This window comes from Molothrus aeneus, chromosome 3, assembly GCF_037042795.1.
Source record: "Molothrus aeneus isolate 106 chromosome 3, BPBGC_Maene_1.0, whole genome shotgun sequence".
NCBI classification, from domain to species: domain Eukaryota; kingdom Metazoa; phylum Chordata; class Aves; order Passeriformes; family Icteridae; genus Molothrus; species Molothrus aeneus.
The window spans coordinates 26,636,558-26,655,400 of NC_089648.1; the positions used below are offsets into that span (position 1 = coordinate 26,636,558).

The following is an 18,843-nucleotide window of genomic DNA, read 5'->3' on the forward strand; positions in this document are numbered from 1 at the left end:
CTCATGTGCACACTCCTACTCCATGCTAAATCAGGACACAAACTACTCGTGCTTTTGTTACAAAGTACTGAGCAAGACAGAGAAATAGATGCAGTTACCATAAGGAACTGACAACTTGGATGTTCTCTACCCTAGCATACCCTAAGCTCAAGTGGAATCTTTCCAATAGCCTAATAATGTCCTTTAAAATCAGTTGCTCATTTTGTGAGCATTGATATGTAGAAATATAAACTTTTGAAGCACCTACAGAGCTTCTGACTTGAGAGTTGCAGAACAAAAGTATCACTGAATAAAAAACTGGGGGTAGCTAGATGATGCAGTTTTGTGACTATAATCTAAGTGCTGGGTCTGGCTGGGATGGAGTTAACTTTCTTCAGAACAGCCCATATGGTGCTGTGTTTTGGATTTGTGGCTAGAACTGTTGATAACAAACCAGTGCTTTGGCTCTTGGTCAACAGTGCTTGTATAGCATTGAGGCTTTCTCTTTTCCCTTCCTTAACTCTGACCCAATATTTAAATATGCTGTCCAATTTGACAGGATTAAAAGCACTAGCTTCCTAGTAAAAATACATCTTTCAGAGAGAGCATATCAGAAACAAAGTAAAGACTTAAAATCTTTCACATACTTTTGTATTAAGGGCAGAAAAACAGTTCAGCAGATTGTATTTCAGTCAAAGTCAGTGCATATACGTAGGTATTTGTTGAACATCAGCAGGACACAGTGACAAAAAGTTAAAGAAACCTGTTACCTGGCATTACTGTAATCTTGGCATGCAAGAGAGGCAGTTGTGAGTTCAGTGGAATCCACTAGATTTACGAAGGCCTTGGGAACCTGCAGTGATAAAGTAGAAATTATTCATGCTAGATTTGCAATTAGAGAGGAAGCAAGCAGCAATTATAGTAAATTACATCTACAACTTCACGTGTATTACTTCTGGCCTAGGATTCTGCCTACATAAAATCAATTGCCAAAGTCTTTGCCAATTCTGTCCTGAACCCTGATCCTATGCCTGCTATCTAGGATCATCATTTATGAAGTCTTGTGACCATGCTTTCTTGACTGAGACACAGCAATTCATTTTACATAACCAAAATGGCCACCAGCCAACTAAACTGAACTCAAATGAACTTGGGACTACCATTTTTCTGGCAACATAGCAATGCAAAGCTGGGGATGAAACATCCTGCATAACAGCACAAGCACTCATGCAACACACCACACCTCTCCCCCGTGCAGAAAGCAGCTTTTCATTTACATAATGATATTTCACTTTCACAAGTGCACATAAACAGATTCTGGAAATAATAGTGGAGAGAATCTGAAGAAAATGTGTGGGTGGAATTTCCCCCATACACAACATTTGTCGAAGTCAGCTGGAGAAAAACGAGTGGTTGTGGTCTGATGCAACCAGACTGTAGCAGGTTTAGAATATGCTGTGGGCCTTCAATGCAGCAAAACAAAATTAATGGAAGATGCTATTGAAATAATTCAGTTAAACAGTTTATAGTCTGCTTTAGTAGAAATCTATCCTCATCTAGTCTACTATCATTAGTAGACCGAGACACAGTGCAGAATGCTTCCCAGAAACCATCCTAGGTAAGCAGATAATTCTTAGCTCAGCCAGCTAGAAGACCTTTAGAAAGGCTGAGATTCTTAAATTAACACAAAATAGGAAAAAAGGTCTATTACATATATTTTAATGGATGTTTTCCCTGGTCTGTAAAAGTCATCACCAGGGAGTGGGCAGCCTGTACACTGTCTAGGTGTTCCACACCAGTAATTAGATACCAGTTCCTTTGACCAACAGCCCTGTTAAACATAACTTTCAGACCTAGACGGATGTACTCCAATTTTCACAGAAATCATTTTTAAAATACCCAAAGATTGAGTGGTACATTAGCTTGTGTTGCAAAATAGAGCAATTACCCATCCACCCTTTCTGTTTGTATGCGCCAGCTTTTTAAAAACAGGAGTAAAACACTTAGTGAAAACAAACAGATCCAGTGGGTTGATGTTAATGAGACTGGTGTTCTAAGTCATGTGAAGAGTGATACAAGCTCTAGTCTAGTAGGGGAGACTGGAAAAATACACAAAGGACTCAGCTATTCAGGGTTGATGAATACATCTTACCTTCTTATACAAAAAATCCAAGACCTCTTTAAGTTTTTCCAGGTTTTCTGATATGCAGTTCTTCTGTAAATGAGATTAGAAAGGCCATCAAAATTAGTAGAAAAAAAGTTACTCATTTCCTAAAAGTCACAAACTCTGTGTATTGAGCTATGTACTGAAGGGTTATTAAGAATCACTCTATTCTAAATTCAGCCTTAGCCAGCAACAAGTAAATAACACGGGAACAAGTCTTGTAATTTATGCCTATAAATAGAGAACTTGACATACAGTGAAAAAAAAAAAAAGACAGGGATAGAGAAGAAAAGTATCTTTATACTTGAAGGTGGAAAACAGCTGTTCTACTAAGACATCTCAGACTAGGGATGGCAAATTAAGTACAGATGTTTATAAATTTAAAACACATTGTGCGCCAGGAGCTTACATCATTGGATTGAGGCATCCCAGCAACCCAGACCTAACTACTCCTTTGGTTCCCTATGGCAGAGACCAGAGTATGGGAAAGTGTCTTAACTACCTGCTTTGACTGCTAAACCACCCCACAAAGCACTTACCAGTTGTGTGGAAGCATAGGAGGAACATGAGGTTTCAGCACTAAAAAACACTGTGATCAGCTTCCAGTCATTTTGGAAGTCCATCATCTGGGAGAAAAAAAATAAAGGAATCTGATGACAGGTGATCTATTTGCTATTTTCCTCTCTCACGTACAATTTGCTGTGGGTTCAAAACCAGCAAGACCAAGCAGTAGTCCATGGCCCAATCCTGGCCATTTTGGTCCCTTCCATTTGACAAACCACCCGGCTTTTCCTTAGAGGACACAGCAAATGGATGGTTGGGCATCAAGTGCTGCAATTAAAGTTGAACACAAAGCTCAGGATAGAGCCTGAAATTGCTGCTGCCGTAGGAGACTCTGATGGAAAAGATGGGCATGGACAGCTTAGCACAGAACTTGATATTGTCTCTTTCCATCACTGCTGCAGCTTGCCAACAGGATTACTGTACATGAACTGCTGAGAAGAGGTCACACTAGTGGGACAAAGACCGGAATAAAAAATCTGAGAGCTAGAGCCCTGTTCAGCTGTGCTGTGTTTATTAGGCAATGCTGTACAATCCTGAAGAGCCTTGGTTAGAACCACACAGTTCCACAAATATACATGCTAAATCCCTGTAGAGAAAAGAAGCAACAGCAGAATTGCCTTGGCAATTACATTTTCCCATTATTTCAAGACTATTTTATGAAATAACATCATGGTTAAGAATAAAGGAGAAATGAATGCTTAAAGCTCCAGGATGGGACCTAAAAAGCACTCAGTCATAAGTGATAATTCAAGCTCTCATCAGCATCACCAAAGCATATTTAGGTCTTTATTGGCCTTTTTGAAAATATGTTCCTAAAAGACCAAAAAGGAACTGAAGAGACAAATACTGAGAATTATTATTTTGGGTTGACTTCTCAGAAACACTGGCACAGTTACAGAGTGTAGCTAGCAGAACATTCACATCTTTAGCCAACAGAAAGCAAATATACTGGCTTCCCTACCAAGCTCTTCAGTTGCTTTGACAAAAGTCAAAAAGGTGAGATACTTCCAGAACAAAACTCTGCACTTGAAAAGCACAGAACTGATTTTTATTTACAACAGAAAGACTGAAGCCCGTTAACCTCAAGAAATGGCATTTTCTGCTTCAAAAGTTTTTTGAGTGCTGTTTAAGTATTAAGCCACTTTTGTGCCTTTTTCTGCTTCAACACCACACTTTCTGAATTGTTCTGTCCTTTAAACAAACCTGATCCACTTTCATGAGCTCCACTATTTCTTCAGCTTGATGCAGGAGGTCTCTGAAAAGAAGAAAGGAAGAGAAAAATTATGAAGGCATCAGTGATGTTAAAGCTTTGGCTGATTTTTACTATTGAATCAAACAACTTTTGAGGATTCAAGTTGGATTAATCTTTTCTTTCCTAAATGTGTTCAGATTAGACAATTGACAGTGCTACCCAGAGAGCTTTGGGTAATTAGTCCATATTCAGCTACCTGACTTTCAGACATGTGCACTTAGATAAAAAGAGCAGCTTAGTAGGCACACCTCAACTTCTATTTGAGCCAAAAATTTGTTTTGCAGCTATAAAAGAGACCTGATGTTAACTCAGATGATACAGACCCCAAAGCAGGGCTTTGTTCCTCCTCATTCTGACGGGTGCCAATTGAGCCACTGTGACAGCCTCTGCCAGAAGTGAGCACAGTGAAGTGCTCCAGCATCAAAGATTTCCATCCTTCCCCTTGTACACCAACTGCCCAGCCAAAAGCCCCTCAGACTCACCTGGCTTGACTGTCTGGCATCTCTCCTGCTGTGCTAGGTGGAGGGGACACATGTAGGACCGAGGGGTTGAAGGTGCTAATGAGAGCTGAATGACACACACAGGTTAGGAGATTTCTGCAGCCAAAAGACTGCTACTCTGCTGATTCCTTAAACACAGCTGAACTAAAACAGCACCAGAACCTGTAAAGTCTGAGGATCTCTTGGCAAGCATGAGAGGTATGCCCAAGCCCCTCTGCAGCTGTGTTTCTTGGTTCTATTCCTCACCTTGTTAAGTGAAGGCTTGATGTCTGAGTTTGCCTCCAGACTCAGCTCAAAAACCTCTGTCCCCATCTCATGTCAGCCACAAGTATTGTAGGTGGGCTTAAATAGAGGCAGCTGTAGAAATGAAGTTTTGGGGAAAGGCTATGCAGGGAGACTCATAAAACACCAATGAGTTGCCATGTTTTAAACCCCTTTTACAGGGAAATAGATGTCACACACCAAGGGATTAAGATACTAGGAAGATGATGTAGAGGGCAGGACCCTGGAGCTATATATTACACAGCATTTCAGTGGGCATGAAACTTTTACTTGCAATACCCCTGTAAGCAAGTTAAGGCTGCCTTCAGAGACAGCCAACAGGCAACAAATTCCCAGATGTGGCTCATCTATGGCAGTCCCAGTATAAATTCTAAGCACATGGCAGTTCTGGGCAGGCAAACCCACGCAAGACTTCACTGGGCCAGCACAGGCCACAAGCACACAGCAGCAGAGACTATGTAGTGGGTAGAAGTAAGAGGCCAAAAACCCCTGCTGGGCATTTAAGAATCTTGCAGCAGTCTGTCACACCCCTTCTTCACTGCTGTTTGTCTACCCAGACAGTCTCTTTAAAGCCATCATGGACCACCCAAGCTGGCTGAACTCATGTTCCCAGGTGCACCACTCCTCAGGCTTCCCTGACACCCCTGCAGTGTGCCTGTGCTGCACGTGCTCTGCAGCCCAGCAGAACCCTGGAGCTCCTGCCAGAGAGCTGTTAAATTAATTTGTTGAAGTTCTAGTGTGACAGCAAGACGCACCTGCTAAAGTTGCCATGCTTAGTTCAAGGAAGTTCTTTCCTGTACTATAGAAAGGGAAGAGAAAACAGGAAGTTTCTGTTATTCCATTTCTCAAAGAAAAATTATATTACAGCACAGCCTCAATTTCTTATTAGTTATGCTGCATCTCAGAGTGAAATTCATGGCAGCTGTTGCAAGTAAAAATGGGGCCTTTCTTTCCCAAAACTGTTGTGTCATCAGCTACTGCTGAGTAAGAACATCTCAGCAGACGTCTCAGATCTCAATTTTTTGTCTCTTTACCCTCTGCATGTTGCCATACTTGTGCTTGCTTATACACAGGTATAAGTGATGCAGGGGCCTGTGTGTATACTCACATGTAAGTGGACACAGATGTTTTAAAAAAACTTAGTCTTTAAAGTTTATCTGTGCAGTGCTAAATCCTCATCTGGAAGGCTGTGACTCAAAAGATCTGCACAGACCTGCAGCTACAAGGTTTAGCCATATGTTCACTCATTGATTTGGATCTGATAAAGGGGCATGGAAGAAGGAAATGGCATAAAGCTTACCCATGAAGCACTGGGAATCAGCCAAGCAAATTGAGTATCAGTAGTCCAGGGTATCTGGACTACTGAGTTCTTTCTTAGCTCTGATAAATCCCTGCTTTCTAATCTCTAACTAGCACATTATTATATTTACTGACTAGGATTTATCAAACAGCAATGATTCTTAATCAAGGATATTGCAACTCTAAAGTAATTCTATATCCTGCATAAGTACAAAAATTTGTTACCAAAGGACAGGAAAAGTTTCAGTGTCTCAAAATCCTTTCTATTTTACATAGGCTTTTTTCCTCCCTTCTATAAAACAATAAAAAAATTGCTTGGGCCTAACTCCTGCACTGTGATGCTAGAGAGATTAGGATAATGAAACTTATAAAAGCTAAGTATTAATTCTTACCTTTGGAGTAAATCCTCACCAGATCCTGGTGTCTGTGAACAAAGAAGCAATAAGAATAAAATTAATTAAAGTGTAAACTAGAGCTAGATATGCTGTTCCCCTACCTGTTACAGGTAGTATTATTTTCTACATACTCTTTTCCATTGTGTTGTAATCACTCACAGACTTCAATTATTTTCCAGAACTTCCCTATTACAATGCATTTTCATGATCTGGTAATCCTTTCTTAGTTACTGTTTTCATTAATGATTTTTTTACAAATGGCTTAAAACAGAATTTGTTTCATTGAAATCAAATTCCATAAAACAAAATGCTATTCTAGACCAAATTTCTCTGGATCTATTCCCACTCCTTTTTCAACAAGGGACATGACCTGAAGTCATTTAGATAATTTACATAGATGGCACTCAGCAGAAGTGCCTGTTAAAAAGAAACTACATCAATAGAGGAACTTCACTGATTTCAGAGAGTTTAATGAGGAAACAGTGACAGAGATGTTTGCTCTAGGAAAGCAAACATTCCCTAAAAGATGATCATTTACATGTTTTTCTATGACACCCCCACAAGCAACAAGGAAACCAGCACAAAGACTTGTTCCAAAGGGCCATGCGCCTAATATGGGTGAAGCACCCTTGCATTCAGGACAATAAATTTTTTTCAAAAGAGAGAGGTACTCACAAGGAGTCCAGAAGTGCTGATTTTGTAAAGGAAAAGTATGATATAGTTATGGATATCATCTCAAATTTGATAGTTGTTTTGTAATGAGGGAGACTCTCCCCCATTTCTCACAGTCGCAGCCTCCCCAGTGGCTTTCAATTTTTAGTCTACAGTCATTTTTACACTTCCTCAAAGCTTGAGAATTGTGGTTAAATTCTTTTAATTGGGCCTCAAATCAGATTCAGATATTCACTTCCAACTATTAAGACAAATAAAGATCATCCAAATCTAACTATATTATTACAGGCAGGAGAACTTTACCCACTGATACAGCAGAAACATATCTTTGTGATTCTTGGAGACCTTCTGCCTTGTAGGTAGGAAACCAGTTTCTACAGAAAACACTTGAGGAGGTGGAAAATCTACTACATTTCTCAACAATTTGTATTTGTTCCAGTTTGAATTTTCCCAGCATCTTCTTCCAGTTATTCAATCTGTTATGCTCATTGTTAGGAAAATCCATGCACTCTAATCAAATATCATGGTTCTCTGCAAGAGCACTGTGATCACATTTCCTCCTGCATGAAGTCAGCTGGCTATTTTTAGACACAGGGTACATTGGAACACTGAACAGCAGGTATTTCCAGCCATTTTTTCACCAGAAGTCTTTGATGCTTGTGGAAAGACTGAAGTCCTGAACACCCTGAGACCCCAAACTACATCATCAGCTGACTTCATCATCACAACGGAGGAAATGGGTCACATTCAGCACATTTCCTGCTTGTACTTACTCTTTGTAAACTTCCTATTGCAGTGACTGCTTTAATGTCAGCTGGCCTTAGAGCATGAACTGCAGAAAAGCAAAAGATTTCAGGTTACAAGAAAACCCAAAACAGTAACCCCAAAAGAAAGTCACATTCACCAGTATATTAAAAGAAAGTTGGCTAAAATGGTAACAAGTCTATACTGATTGCTTTGATTGGAGGTTTTAAACTAGTCAGAAAGCATGAGAAACATTACTCAGGTGTTCAGCAAATACTTTGGGTGTTCAGAGGCACTGAAATGCTCAACCATCAAGCAAGAAAAGATCAAAAAACACTGCTGGGAATGATTGAAGTAATAGTGACATCCTCAATCACCAGCTGAAGAAACAAAAGCAGAAAAGTAATCACAAGTGGAACAAAAAACTAAGGAGTTTATAGAGCCCAGCTCCACTTCAGTCAATCCCATACACAGGCATCCCCACAAACAGCTGATTTCTGCCCCAGCCCATTCTCAAATAATTTTGTGAGGGAAAGCCTCTGCAGAGACAATATCAAACACAAACCTGAAGATGAAGGGGTCTGAGGGAATGTCACCTGCTCACATGAAAACTGCAAGCTTCTAAGAGCCTTAGACATAAACAAATAAATATGGTTGATTGCTTAGATCTAACAAGGAAATTTGTTGAATGAGGGGTCCTACAGGCTCCATTCTCACACTAACCAAGATTTTACTCATGTAAACAACTTTAAAGAACAATTACCCCTCTGTTAGAAATACATGGGAACACAGATCTGGACAGCTGCATTTTCAGTTAACTCTTCTACAACTTTACACTTTCTGCTCAGTTTTCTTACTGGTTGTCACAGAACTGGGCCTGAGCAAACAATGAAATGTGCTGAACACATCCTGCCACATCCATTGCTGCAGTGACTGCTTAATCTGGAAGAGGTCATATGGACAGCTTCTGCAGTCATCTCTGTGTGCCAAGGGGCACCCAATTGAAGGGGCACCCAATTGACACAACAAAACCTCTCCAATACACAACAGGAAAGGCAGAATGAACCAATTCTGGCTCCTTAACAACACCTGGCCAGGTGATCAGAGAAGGCAAGGATGTGAGTGATGTTATTCATTCAGCATGAGAGACAGCTCAGTACCAGCAGGAACATTGTTTAATGCCATCCTATATCCTTATGGCAGGCACAGCCCACTATCAAGTGCTTTAAAGGGACATGAAAGGCAATCCTTGTCTCCCCAGGTGACTTGGCAAGGGCTTCCCTCATCACAATGACCATGAGTGGCTGTCTGACCATCCCTAAAGGTGAAATTTATATAGTGACAAGGGCCACCAAGGTACCCACACACTCCCTAGTGCCCAGCTGGAGGACTCTAATGGTGCAGACACTTTGCACTGTTATAAAGCAAATAAGAGTTTAATTCTGTGTTTCTAAAAGAGCAACAGAGCATCTAGGAACAAGTGCTAACCACAAACAACCTACATACAGGATATGCAACCTAATAACAAACATTGCTCGGAGAAAAGCTCATTTCCTGATTGTGTTCTGTAATCTTGCAGCTGCACTATCCCATTGCTGACTCACTGGCTTTGCATTTCTTCTTTGCAGAAGCAGTTCACAGCAACAAGCTCTATTCTTTCTTCTTCTGCCTGCCTCAGAGGAAGCAACAGCTCGACAGGTAATGATAGGTATTGAAAACAGAAAAAAAAAGAAAGTTGTACTCATACTTTACCTCTAGTTTCCCATATTCTTCCTGATCATCTGCATTACCTTAAAAACATGAAAAAAAGGGTTATACTATATTTTTTTTGACCTTAGGGAAAAAAAGCTTCACAAGACTTAATATACCTGAAAGCACAGAATCTGGAGAGAAGGCCAGAAAGTAGGGCCAGATGAGAAGGCTTTCTCATCTGCCCTACTTTCCAAAGATCAGGCTCATCCCAACAACCAGACATATTTTCTTTGATTTTGTATACTAGAAAAAACTTTTAGCTATTATAAGAGGGTGAGATCTCTTGAAATTAGTGGAATGTGATGAATTTAGAGCAACAGGTGATGAACTGCTTGTGGAGCCCCTCAAACAACCCCATCCTCCATAAGCCTTCCCTACCTGTTTTCCTCTTCAGCACATTTCATACACTGCTGTAGTCTCATTCTGTCCAAATTTAGAGTAGTTTGAACATGTACAAGGTGAAACTCCTTAGAAAGGAGCAATTCACATTAATCTACATCTTCCACAGTCAGGGAGCAGCATAACACTGTTGTGAGTTTGCCATAGTGATACAGAAACAGCTGCAATTTCTTCTCTTAGTGGAGTGTTGGCAGACAAAATAGCCTGTGGAGCCAGGAGTCAGGCCTGTAGATGTTTCAGTAAATATTATTCTCTTTCCTTGAGCATACACTTGGATTTATGCAAACAGAATTTGGTTTATTCTAAAATTTCCACAAAGATAGCCACAAAGCCTAGGTCAGCTGAACTTCAAAGCACGCTCTCAGCTGTTCTTGCTTGCCCCACTGAAGCCATCAGCATCCAGCAAGTCCTACACAGAATTAGAATAACTGTCCTTTAATAGTCAGGAGCTATTTTTGGAATATTTAGCCCTGCTGAGTACTTGTGGCTTGTACACCTTTCTTTCTGTGTCAATGACAAAGTAAGAGCTGAGCCAGCTCAGTCCAGCAGGTGAGACATCCTTGGGTGTAGGGCAGCCAGTGGTGCTCAGGCATGAGCTCAGCATGAGCTATTTGCAAATTTATATTATTTTTACACTACCCTGTAGAAGGTTGAAACCGTTTCCTGGCTGTTGTGTGACATATTTCTAACATTTCTGCCTGTTCAATCTGTGGGTTTTGATGATGCTCTACTCAGGGCAATAACCAGCACTCCAACTCTGTTTGGGATACTGGAGGCAAAAGCAATGAGGGACTTGTCTGCATCACACAAATCTACTGCAGGAGCTCAGTATCTGAGAATTTTAACACTAATGTCAACTACATTTGAGAATAGTTCCTTAGGTTACATTGAGAGAGAAAGAGGATCCAGTCCCAGTTTCCAGGACTCAGGGAGTTGGAGGAATAGTTTTAGAACAAACTCCCATATACCTAGTCTGGGATTTTGCCTCAGACAATATCCAAATGCAGATGCTTAGGCAAAGAATAAGGAAAATACAGTTATATTTCCATTTTCTCTCCTCCCAACTATCCCTACTATTGTGCTCCCCAAGAAAGCAATTACTTAATGTTGAAGAACTCCCTGACATCTTTCTTCCACAGATTTGCCTATCTGTTTTTCTAATACTTTCACATTTTTGGCTTTCCCCAAGAAGTGTGGCAAAAGATGCTTCATCACTCAATCACATGTTGGAAAAAAGTACTTCTCATTTGTTGATAACCTGATTGTTTCCTTGTTGCTCTTGTAAAGCATAGTTATTCCCTTGTTTCTGCAAAATTTGCCATTTTGCATGCTCCTGCATGTCTTTATCATATACCTATCCCTTCTTCTCCAGGCTGAAGAGTCAGTTTCTCTGATTTCACGTTGAAATTTTTTCCTAAGTCTGACCACTCTCCCCCTTTATCCCCTTCCTAGGTTTTACTACATCTTTTCTGAGATAAAAAATCCAGACCACTGTCAAGATGTAGGTGAACCATGGCCCTGTACACAGCAGCAGCGACATGGTTTTTATGTTGTTCTCTTGCTAACTGCTAAAATAATTTCTCTTGACTATCACTAGCACTGATGTCTTCAGACAGTTGTGTTCTGGGGTCAAGCAGTATCTATTCAGAGTCCACCATAACACACACATAGATAAGATAATGTACAAGGGGAAAACTTAGTCTAAATTTTCATTCTGAGCATCCTGAACAGCTTTGCATCAGCAAGTTAGAATCCACCCTTATCCAGATCACTTCTGAACATGTGCAGAGCCCACATCCCAACACAGACCAATATGAGCATCACAGTTAATAAAATTGACATGTTCACGTTTCTGCTTGGCTCCCTCTCTTGGGTGGGTATCATCTAATCCTGGCAGTTCTTTTACTATTTGTCATCAGTTTGTTCAAGGATTTGGTTGTTACTCCTGTTGTCCCCCATGCTGAAAGGCCTGCAGGGCAAGGCCTTTCTTAAGCTGTTATGCAAGGACACCAAAGACAAAAAGAATTTGTCAGGCTTCAGCCTTCTTTTATGCATCAGTCAGTCCTGCCGACTCCATGTTTCAGAAGAATTTGGAAAATGATTTATTGGTTTTCATTCCTTTAAAAATGATTCATTGTTTCTCTTCAGGTTAATTTTTGTCTTAGCTGATTATTTAACCTCTTCAGGCAAATGACTTTTTAGTTTGTTTTGGATTTACACTTTCCATAGGATGACTTTTTAAACTCCTGCTACTCCCAGTATTATAGTTACTCCCTTACTATACCATTGAATAATTCTAACTTGTATTTTCAATTTTCTTGACATGAAAAAGAAAGTATTTTTCAGACAATTCTCCCAAAATTTGGTAGAAAGATTCTAACTCCTTTCTCCCTTACTCTTACAGTTAATATGTTTCAACAAACAATTCTTATAGGCTGCTCTCAATCAACATCTTTTTTCCTGGATAGAGTTTTCAGAGGAACTGCAACCACCGTGCATATTTTTCACGAAATTAAAAAGCTCAGATGTTACAATCTTCTTCTGATTACTTCAGGAACCAAAACCTCCTAACAGTTTTTTATTTACCAGAGCACCTTATAATCCTCTGAAGATAGTGATCATCACAGCCTACTGCTAAGGTAAAGCACTATTACTGGTTATCTTTATTTTCTTACAGGCAGACAAGTGAAGCCCAGAGCCAGTAAAGCCAAAGCATACACAGCATTTTCAGTCTTAAGCACCTATAAAAACATCATTGGCACCAAACATGGGCTTCAGAGTCCCAGTATAGGGAATAAGGGCTCCCCCCTACCCTGAATATTACAGAAATCTGAACAATGCCTAGAATGCCAGGATGCTGACTAACCTTTCACTTCATCTTCTATCACTGAAAAGAAGATGATCATAGCTATGAATTCAGAGAAAGCCTCTGTTGCTTGCTTGAATTTCTGCACCATTTTGGCACAGATCTCACTGCTAGTTTAATTGTTTGGTGAAGTTTCTCTCACCAGAATGCTTCAGCGCCTAAGACACAGTCTATCGCCAGAACAGTGCAAACCAATGAACACATCTTCATCAAAAAATGATCAAACATACCCACAACTGCATTTAAGATCACAGTTTTACTCACAGATTTTCTTCATACTGCTTCTAAAACTCCTGCTGTACACCCACCTTGCAACAACTAAAAATAGAGGTTCCCAAATACTGTGCAATGCAAATTTTCAAAGGGCCTTCCAAAACTTACCTTCTGAGGAGAGCAACCAAAGGAACAGCACACCTAACAATAGCTTCATGGTAACCACCTCTATGAATGATAATCCTGGAGTGCTCTGTGTTAGATGTTAAGGTTGAAAAGAAAGAAATTCTCTTCCTTTTTTTCCTTTATACCTTAAAAGCTGATAGCTCAGCAGCCATAAAACTTAATAGCTTCTACCTTTGGAAAGCAAAGTAACGATGATATCTCATTTCATTGCCCATCCAAGGGTCAAAGAAGGGCACAGCTCCTCTCACTTTGTTCAGACAGAGCTGGCCATTTTTCAGGAGAATTCCCAGCAAATCTAAGGACCAAGATCACATGAGTCAGCTTCCAGCAGGGTCAAGGCTCTTTCAGGCAATACATAACATATTAGTTTGGCATTAGCCTGCCCCTGCCAGGAGGGGAAGGAGCTTCTCCTCCTGAGGTGACAAGGACAACTGAACTCTATGCAGCAGCCCACACCCACCCAAAGAGGAAGGCTGTGCTCCTCCTTTTGTCTCCTTCCCTACCTGTGCTCCTTTCTTGCCTTCAACCAGACTCATGCTGGGCCTGTTTCTCTTCTGCTAGTTCCTCTTCTGGCAGATTTTCCTTCACTGGGTTGTGCCTCAGCAGTGTTTCCCATGACAGAGCAGTGCCAGACAAGCACTGTAACTCTGCCCTCACGCTGCACAGGTCTCCAAACCCCTTGCTGTGACACTGTCACAGTAGCAGTCACTTCAGCAGAGTCAAAGAGCATGCAGAAATGCCAGCTAGGCTGTGATACAACAAACATCCCCCAGTGAGACTACCACTGTGCCTCAACTACAGCACCAGACCTCTGAAGGGCAGCCTGCTGGCCTCACACAAAGCACCAGAGCGACCTCTGGCCTCTTCTGAGCCCACAGACACCCAGAGAGAGCTCCTACATGAATAATGGGAGTCTGCTTAAGTAAAGAGCTTTAAATCCTTAAATAAGCCACTAGCACACCCAACTCAGGCAGTCTAACCCATCCTTCAAAGGGGTTTTTGTTTATTTTGGCTTTCTGTTCTTTCATGATAAAAATTTGACATTCTTTGAAGGAACATGCTGGAGGTAGACCTTGTGCTCATTTCTTTTCAAAAACCAGGAATGCTATACTAATTCTGAACATAAACAGCTACTATTCAGAGCAACATGCAAGAAGGAATGTATATAGACAGGGGAAAGCATTCCTCCACCCGCTGAATCTCCACCCTCAACTCAGCAAAAACATACCGGCACAAGGGGCTTCTCACCTCAGACATATCTGCATGTTCAAGTCTGACAAGGATGAGCTCATTCTGCTTGGGGGTCTCACACCTGAAACAGTCTGACACCCAAACTCTAACCAGTAAGGTAATGAAAAGTTAAAGTTTTACTCACTGTCAGGGCACAACAACACACCAGCAAGCCCTGCCTGGGCTGAGCTGCAGTGGAAGTCCCAAGCAGCTGGTCAGAATGAGGGAGGTTCAGGGGAAGCTGCTCAGCACCATTATCACCTCTCAGTCAAGGTGGCATTGCACAGTCTCTGCATGGATGGGAGTCACCTTTGGTGCGTTTTGTCATTACATCTGTGGCTGCTTCACTCCTCAAGGGAAAGCTCCCGCTATCAAAAGTCTGAGAAACAGACTTCTTGAAGACCCAGAAGTGTTTAAAACCCAGAAAGCCTCTTCCTCATTGTACACCAAGAAAAACATGAAAAGGAAGGTAGCAATAATTCATTCATTTGCCATAAACCACAGATCCAAGAGTAAGTTTAGCCTTTATACACTGACATGTTCCAGAAGCAAAACAGCATTAACTTCAAGGCTTGCAAATCTCTTGTAAACACTCCTTCCCACCACCAAAGGATCAAAATAGCTCCTAGACCAAATAGCAAATAACAAGTGGCAGCAAAGATCAAAAAAGTTTGCAAAAGGGAGAAGAGTGAATTTTCTATTAGATATAGAAGGTGCTAGAGCAAATTAAGGCTTTTACATTACTGCAAGGACAAAGCTAGATGCAGCTACAGAAGGCAAGGAGAGTTCCAGACCATTAGCGAACCCTCAGCTGATGGTATTTAGGGAATTGCACCCATGTTTGATTGCCTAATGATCAACACAGAAGATCTTGTGTCTTCCCTAAAGTGCCTGCTGCTGCTCAGGTGGGACAAGGAGCTAGCTAGGCCTGGTAGTTAACCCTGCCTGAATTGTGTGAGTCTTCTTGCTGCTTGCCCTGGATGGAGAAGGCTCACAACTGAACTGGCACAGAAGAGTTTTGAGTGAGATTTGGTGGTGAAAAGCAGAAGTTTTGTGCCTTGGCATGTTCTCAATCAAAAGACCTGTTTCACAGGTCTACACCCAAAAAAAAAAATAGTGAAGTCCCAGTTACAGTTTTAAAGCCAGCAACACCCAAACAGATACTCAAACACAGATGCTAAAGCATATTAGCCAAACTCTTTGGTTCATTGCCGCATTTTTAGGTGGCTTATAAAGTACCTAAAGCGTCCTGGTATGGGAGCCACAGCTGGGAAAGCCATGGGATTTTTTTTAGCTTGTCTTTAAGCTTTTCCTTACCTCCTCTGTTAAACAGAGCTTTTTCTGGCATTTCTTTTATTCATACAGAGTACCAAAACCCAAAAACTCTTTCAACCTATCTAAATACTCACCTATAAGACTGCTGTTTTAAAATACAAATAATGAAAGCATGGCTGCACATTAAAAGAGGAAAAACCCCAACAATAAAAACAAACAGACAAAAACTCCATAGCATTTGACCACTCATAATTAAACCCAAGATGTTTGTACTTGTACTGAGTAAGTTAGGGAGGTAGCTTACTCAATTGCTAATAAGAAAAGGTCACATATCAGTGGATAATATTCTTGCATCCACAAAACTATCATGTTACACTGGCATAGCAGAGGACTTCTTGTGGAAGTACAAAGCAGACCGAGTTTCCATTTAATTTGAAGATAGAGCCTGTTTGTGACCTGTCACTGCTTCAGCTAATCCTACTGCCTTGGCAAGGCATTAGATCTTGAATTTTGTATTTAGGAAGCATATCCCTGAATTATTTCATCTATAAGGCACCCATCCATGATGGGTAGAACATGACAGTGCTTACAAAAACATTAGGAATAAATCATATACAAAAGCAAGACATGTCATGTGTCCTTGTGATGTTGTGCCGTTGCCTCCTCCTGCTGTGATTCACACTGCTGGTAAATTTAGTGCATACTCTGGAGCTAAACAGAAGATCTTCCTCCTCAGGGAAGTTCAGACATGCAGTAGAGGGTGAGGAGATCAAGTGAGGCCAGGGGCAGGCAGGGACATGAATCATCGGGCAGCAGTTCTGCGGCAGCAGGCAGGAGAGCTGCACAGCCTGAAGGAGGCTGCTACCACCTGCTGGAGGGAGCGCAAATCCCCCAAGGAACGAAGAACACAAACGTGAATGCGGAACTGGAAAGCACTGATCTGCATACGGTCAGATTACTGACAGTGGGCCAAAGGCCTTGTAATGCTTAGTGCGCTCCTCTAAAAAACTCAGGCTTTTGGAGAGTTGGCAGGTGGGAAGGATATGAATTATTTCTAAAATGGCTTTAGAAAAGAAATCTTGGTTAAAAAAATGCAAACACAAGGCCTCAAATACACTTCCCTATATTTTTCTAAGCTCAGAGCATGGTTGGACTCTGACTTTTATAGTTAGGATCTGCATAGCTGCTATAAAGACCTGAGCTGTGGCAGTAAGTACAGAAATAAGAAAGGTCACCACTGCAATTATACCCATTTCTGGATGAGCTATGAAGCAGTGCTCTCCAGCAAGCACCTACCAGCAGCTGAAGGCAGAAACATAACAACAAAAACTCTGATCCAATGTTACTAATTGAATGAAACTTGAAATTTCCTCCTTGTCCCTTAAGCAGGGCACAACCTCCCACACAGATTGATTGCTTGCTGAGGGCACTCAAGCAATCAAGCCCTTTAGCCACTCATGTGTGGCTGGCACCAAAGCACAGCCTAAAGTCCATCTGCACCGACTGCTCGGTGCTGCAGAGAGGCCAGTGGTGTCCAGCCTGCCTTTGCAGCTTCTGTATCTGCCCGGGTCCCTCAATCCCCACTGCTTGTCACAAAAACACAGTGCCCTCTGCAGCAAAAGCTGGAACTGCTCCTCTCTGCCTGTTCTCGCAGCTGCTGGGCCTTTGATACAGGCAAGCTGCAGATCATGCCGTAGGCTGAAATCCTCCCAGCTCCTTGGGGCAGGAGCCCCTGAAGCCTGTTGATTGCTGCAAGGCTGCTGAGGACTCTGAACAGACAGAGAACAGCAGAAGCCAAGATTTAAAGATCCTCTGCTAAAGACTATTTTTACTGACTTTTCTGTGTTGTGAGGATTCGCTTGAGCCTGTAAGCAGCAAGAAGCTGGGGACCAGATACTTCCTGTGGCCTCCTCAGTTGGCCCCTTGGTTATCAAATCACAAGATAAAGCTCATTTCTGGGGAGCCCTGTTTACAGCCACAGACTTTAAAGGGTTCACCAGAGCTACCACAGCCTTGAGAAAGCAGTGCTGGCAGGAAGGCAGATAGAAAAGGGAAGCAGTCTGCCTGCCTCTGATAGACAGTGTGCTCCCTTCCTGTGTCTCTGGGTGAGTTTGTTGCTGCTCGCATGCAAAGTACCTAATGCTCAAACATCTGCAAGGAAATCAGGCACCTAAATAAGCACTGCTGTGAGTTGAAGGAGTCATCTCAAAGTGCTGTGTTTCTCTGTAAAATAAAAACACGAGTATTTCCTTTCTCCTGTTCTTTTCCATTAAGCTATAAAATTCCCAAGGCAGTGCCAGCTTTTGGCTGTTTGTATTCATGCCACAAAGGGGCTCTGTTGTCAGCCAGAGCTGTAATTGCAGCGGCCAGTGTGGGAAGCTCCTGACTCTCCTGTGCTCTCTGAAGCTCTTCCCACATGAAGGTGCAACATATAGATTCTGTGGGGTCAGGCTGTCTGGGTGCCACGGTGTCCCAGACTTGCCAGTCCACCTATGCACATCCTAAAAATCCTCTGTTTACCCGACTCCCCCACAGAAGTTTGTTTCTCAGCCTGTCTTTAGCATCAAAACCCGTATTCCTTTGACCTCAGTGAGCCTGCCCCAGATGTGCTATATTCCTTGTACATCATTAATACTTGTGCTGCTCTTGAAAGAGAGGAGACTATCAAGTGGTAGTATAGCGATTGAAACAGGGAGAGGAGGTAAGGCTGCTTTTCCCCATATGGGATAAGACTGTTTGACTTCTCTGGCTGCATTTGCACCAAACTCTTAGAAACTTTTACATTCCACAGCCCTCAGGGTTGCTCAGGTTTTGTCCATTAGCAACAGAAGCTGCTGGAGCCAGGAGCATATGGCTTGGTGTGCTCCCTTCATGTACTTGACACAAAACAAATTGCGCCAAACACCTCCTCCCATAATAGTGTTCACATCTATGCAATGCTCTGATTTGCTCTCTCCTGTTTTGTGGCCAAAAGAGCCAAACATGGGCTGTCCAGGTGCTCTGTGTCTTTCTTTCACCCAATGAGTGGAACTGCATTGAGGCAAGCATGTGGGTAACAGAGTCAGTGCTTA

At 41.8% G+C, this 18,843-nt stretch overlaps 1 protein-coding gene across 1 annotated transcript in view; it reads right to left on the minus strand.

Annotated features, from left to right (window-relative positions):
* PLB1 (phospholipase B1) overlaps window positions 1-13,301 on the minus strand; it is a 79,167-nt gene extending 65,866 nt beyond the window's left edge. Inside the window, exons 1-11 of the mRNA XM_066547871.1 lie at window positions 13,250-13,301; window positions 9,604-9,641; window positions 8,417-8,480; window positions 7,881-7,939; window positions 6,433-6,464; window positions 5,497-5,540; window positions 4,442-4,526; window positions 3,911-3,962; window positions 2,683-2,769; window positions 2,132-2,194; window positions 750-832 (exon numbers count right to left, since the gene is read on the minus strand). Coding sequence (XP_066403968.1) covers window positions 750-832; window positions 2,132-2,194; window positions 2,683-2,769; window positions 3,911-3,962; window positions 4,442-4,526; window positions 5,497-5,540; window positions 6,433-6,464; window positions 7,881-7,939; window positions 8,417-8,480; window positions 9,604-9,641; window positions 13,250-13,298 — 656 coding nt within the window. The 5' untranslated portion in view covers window positions 13,299-13,301. The remainder of the gene's footprint in view (window positions 1-749; window positions 833-2,131; window positions 2,195-2,682; window positions 2,770-3,910; window positions 3,963-4,441; window positions 4,527-5,496; window positions 5,541-6,432; window positions 6,465-7,880; window positions 7,940-8,416; window positions 8,481-9,603; window positions 9,642-13,249) is intronic.
* Between the last annotated feature and the right edge of the window lie 5,542 nt (window positions 13,302-18,843).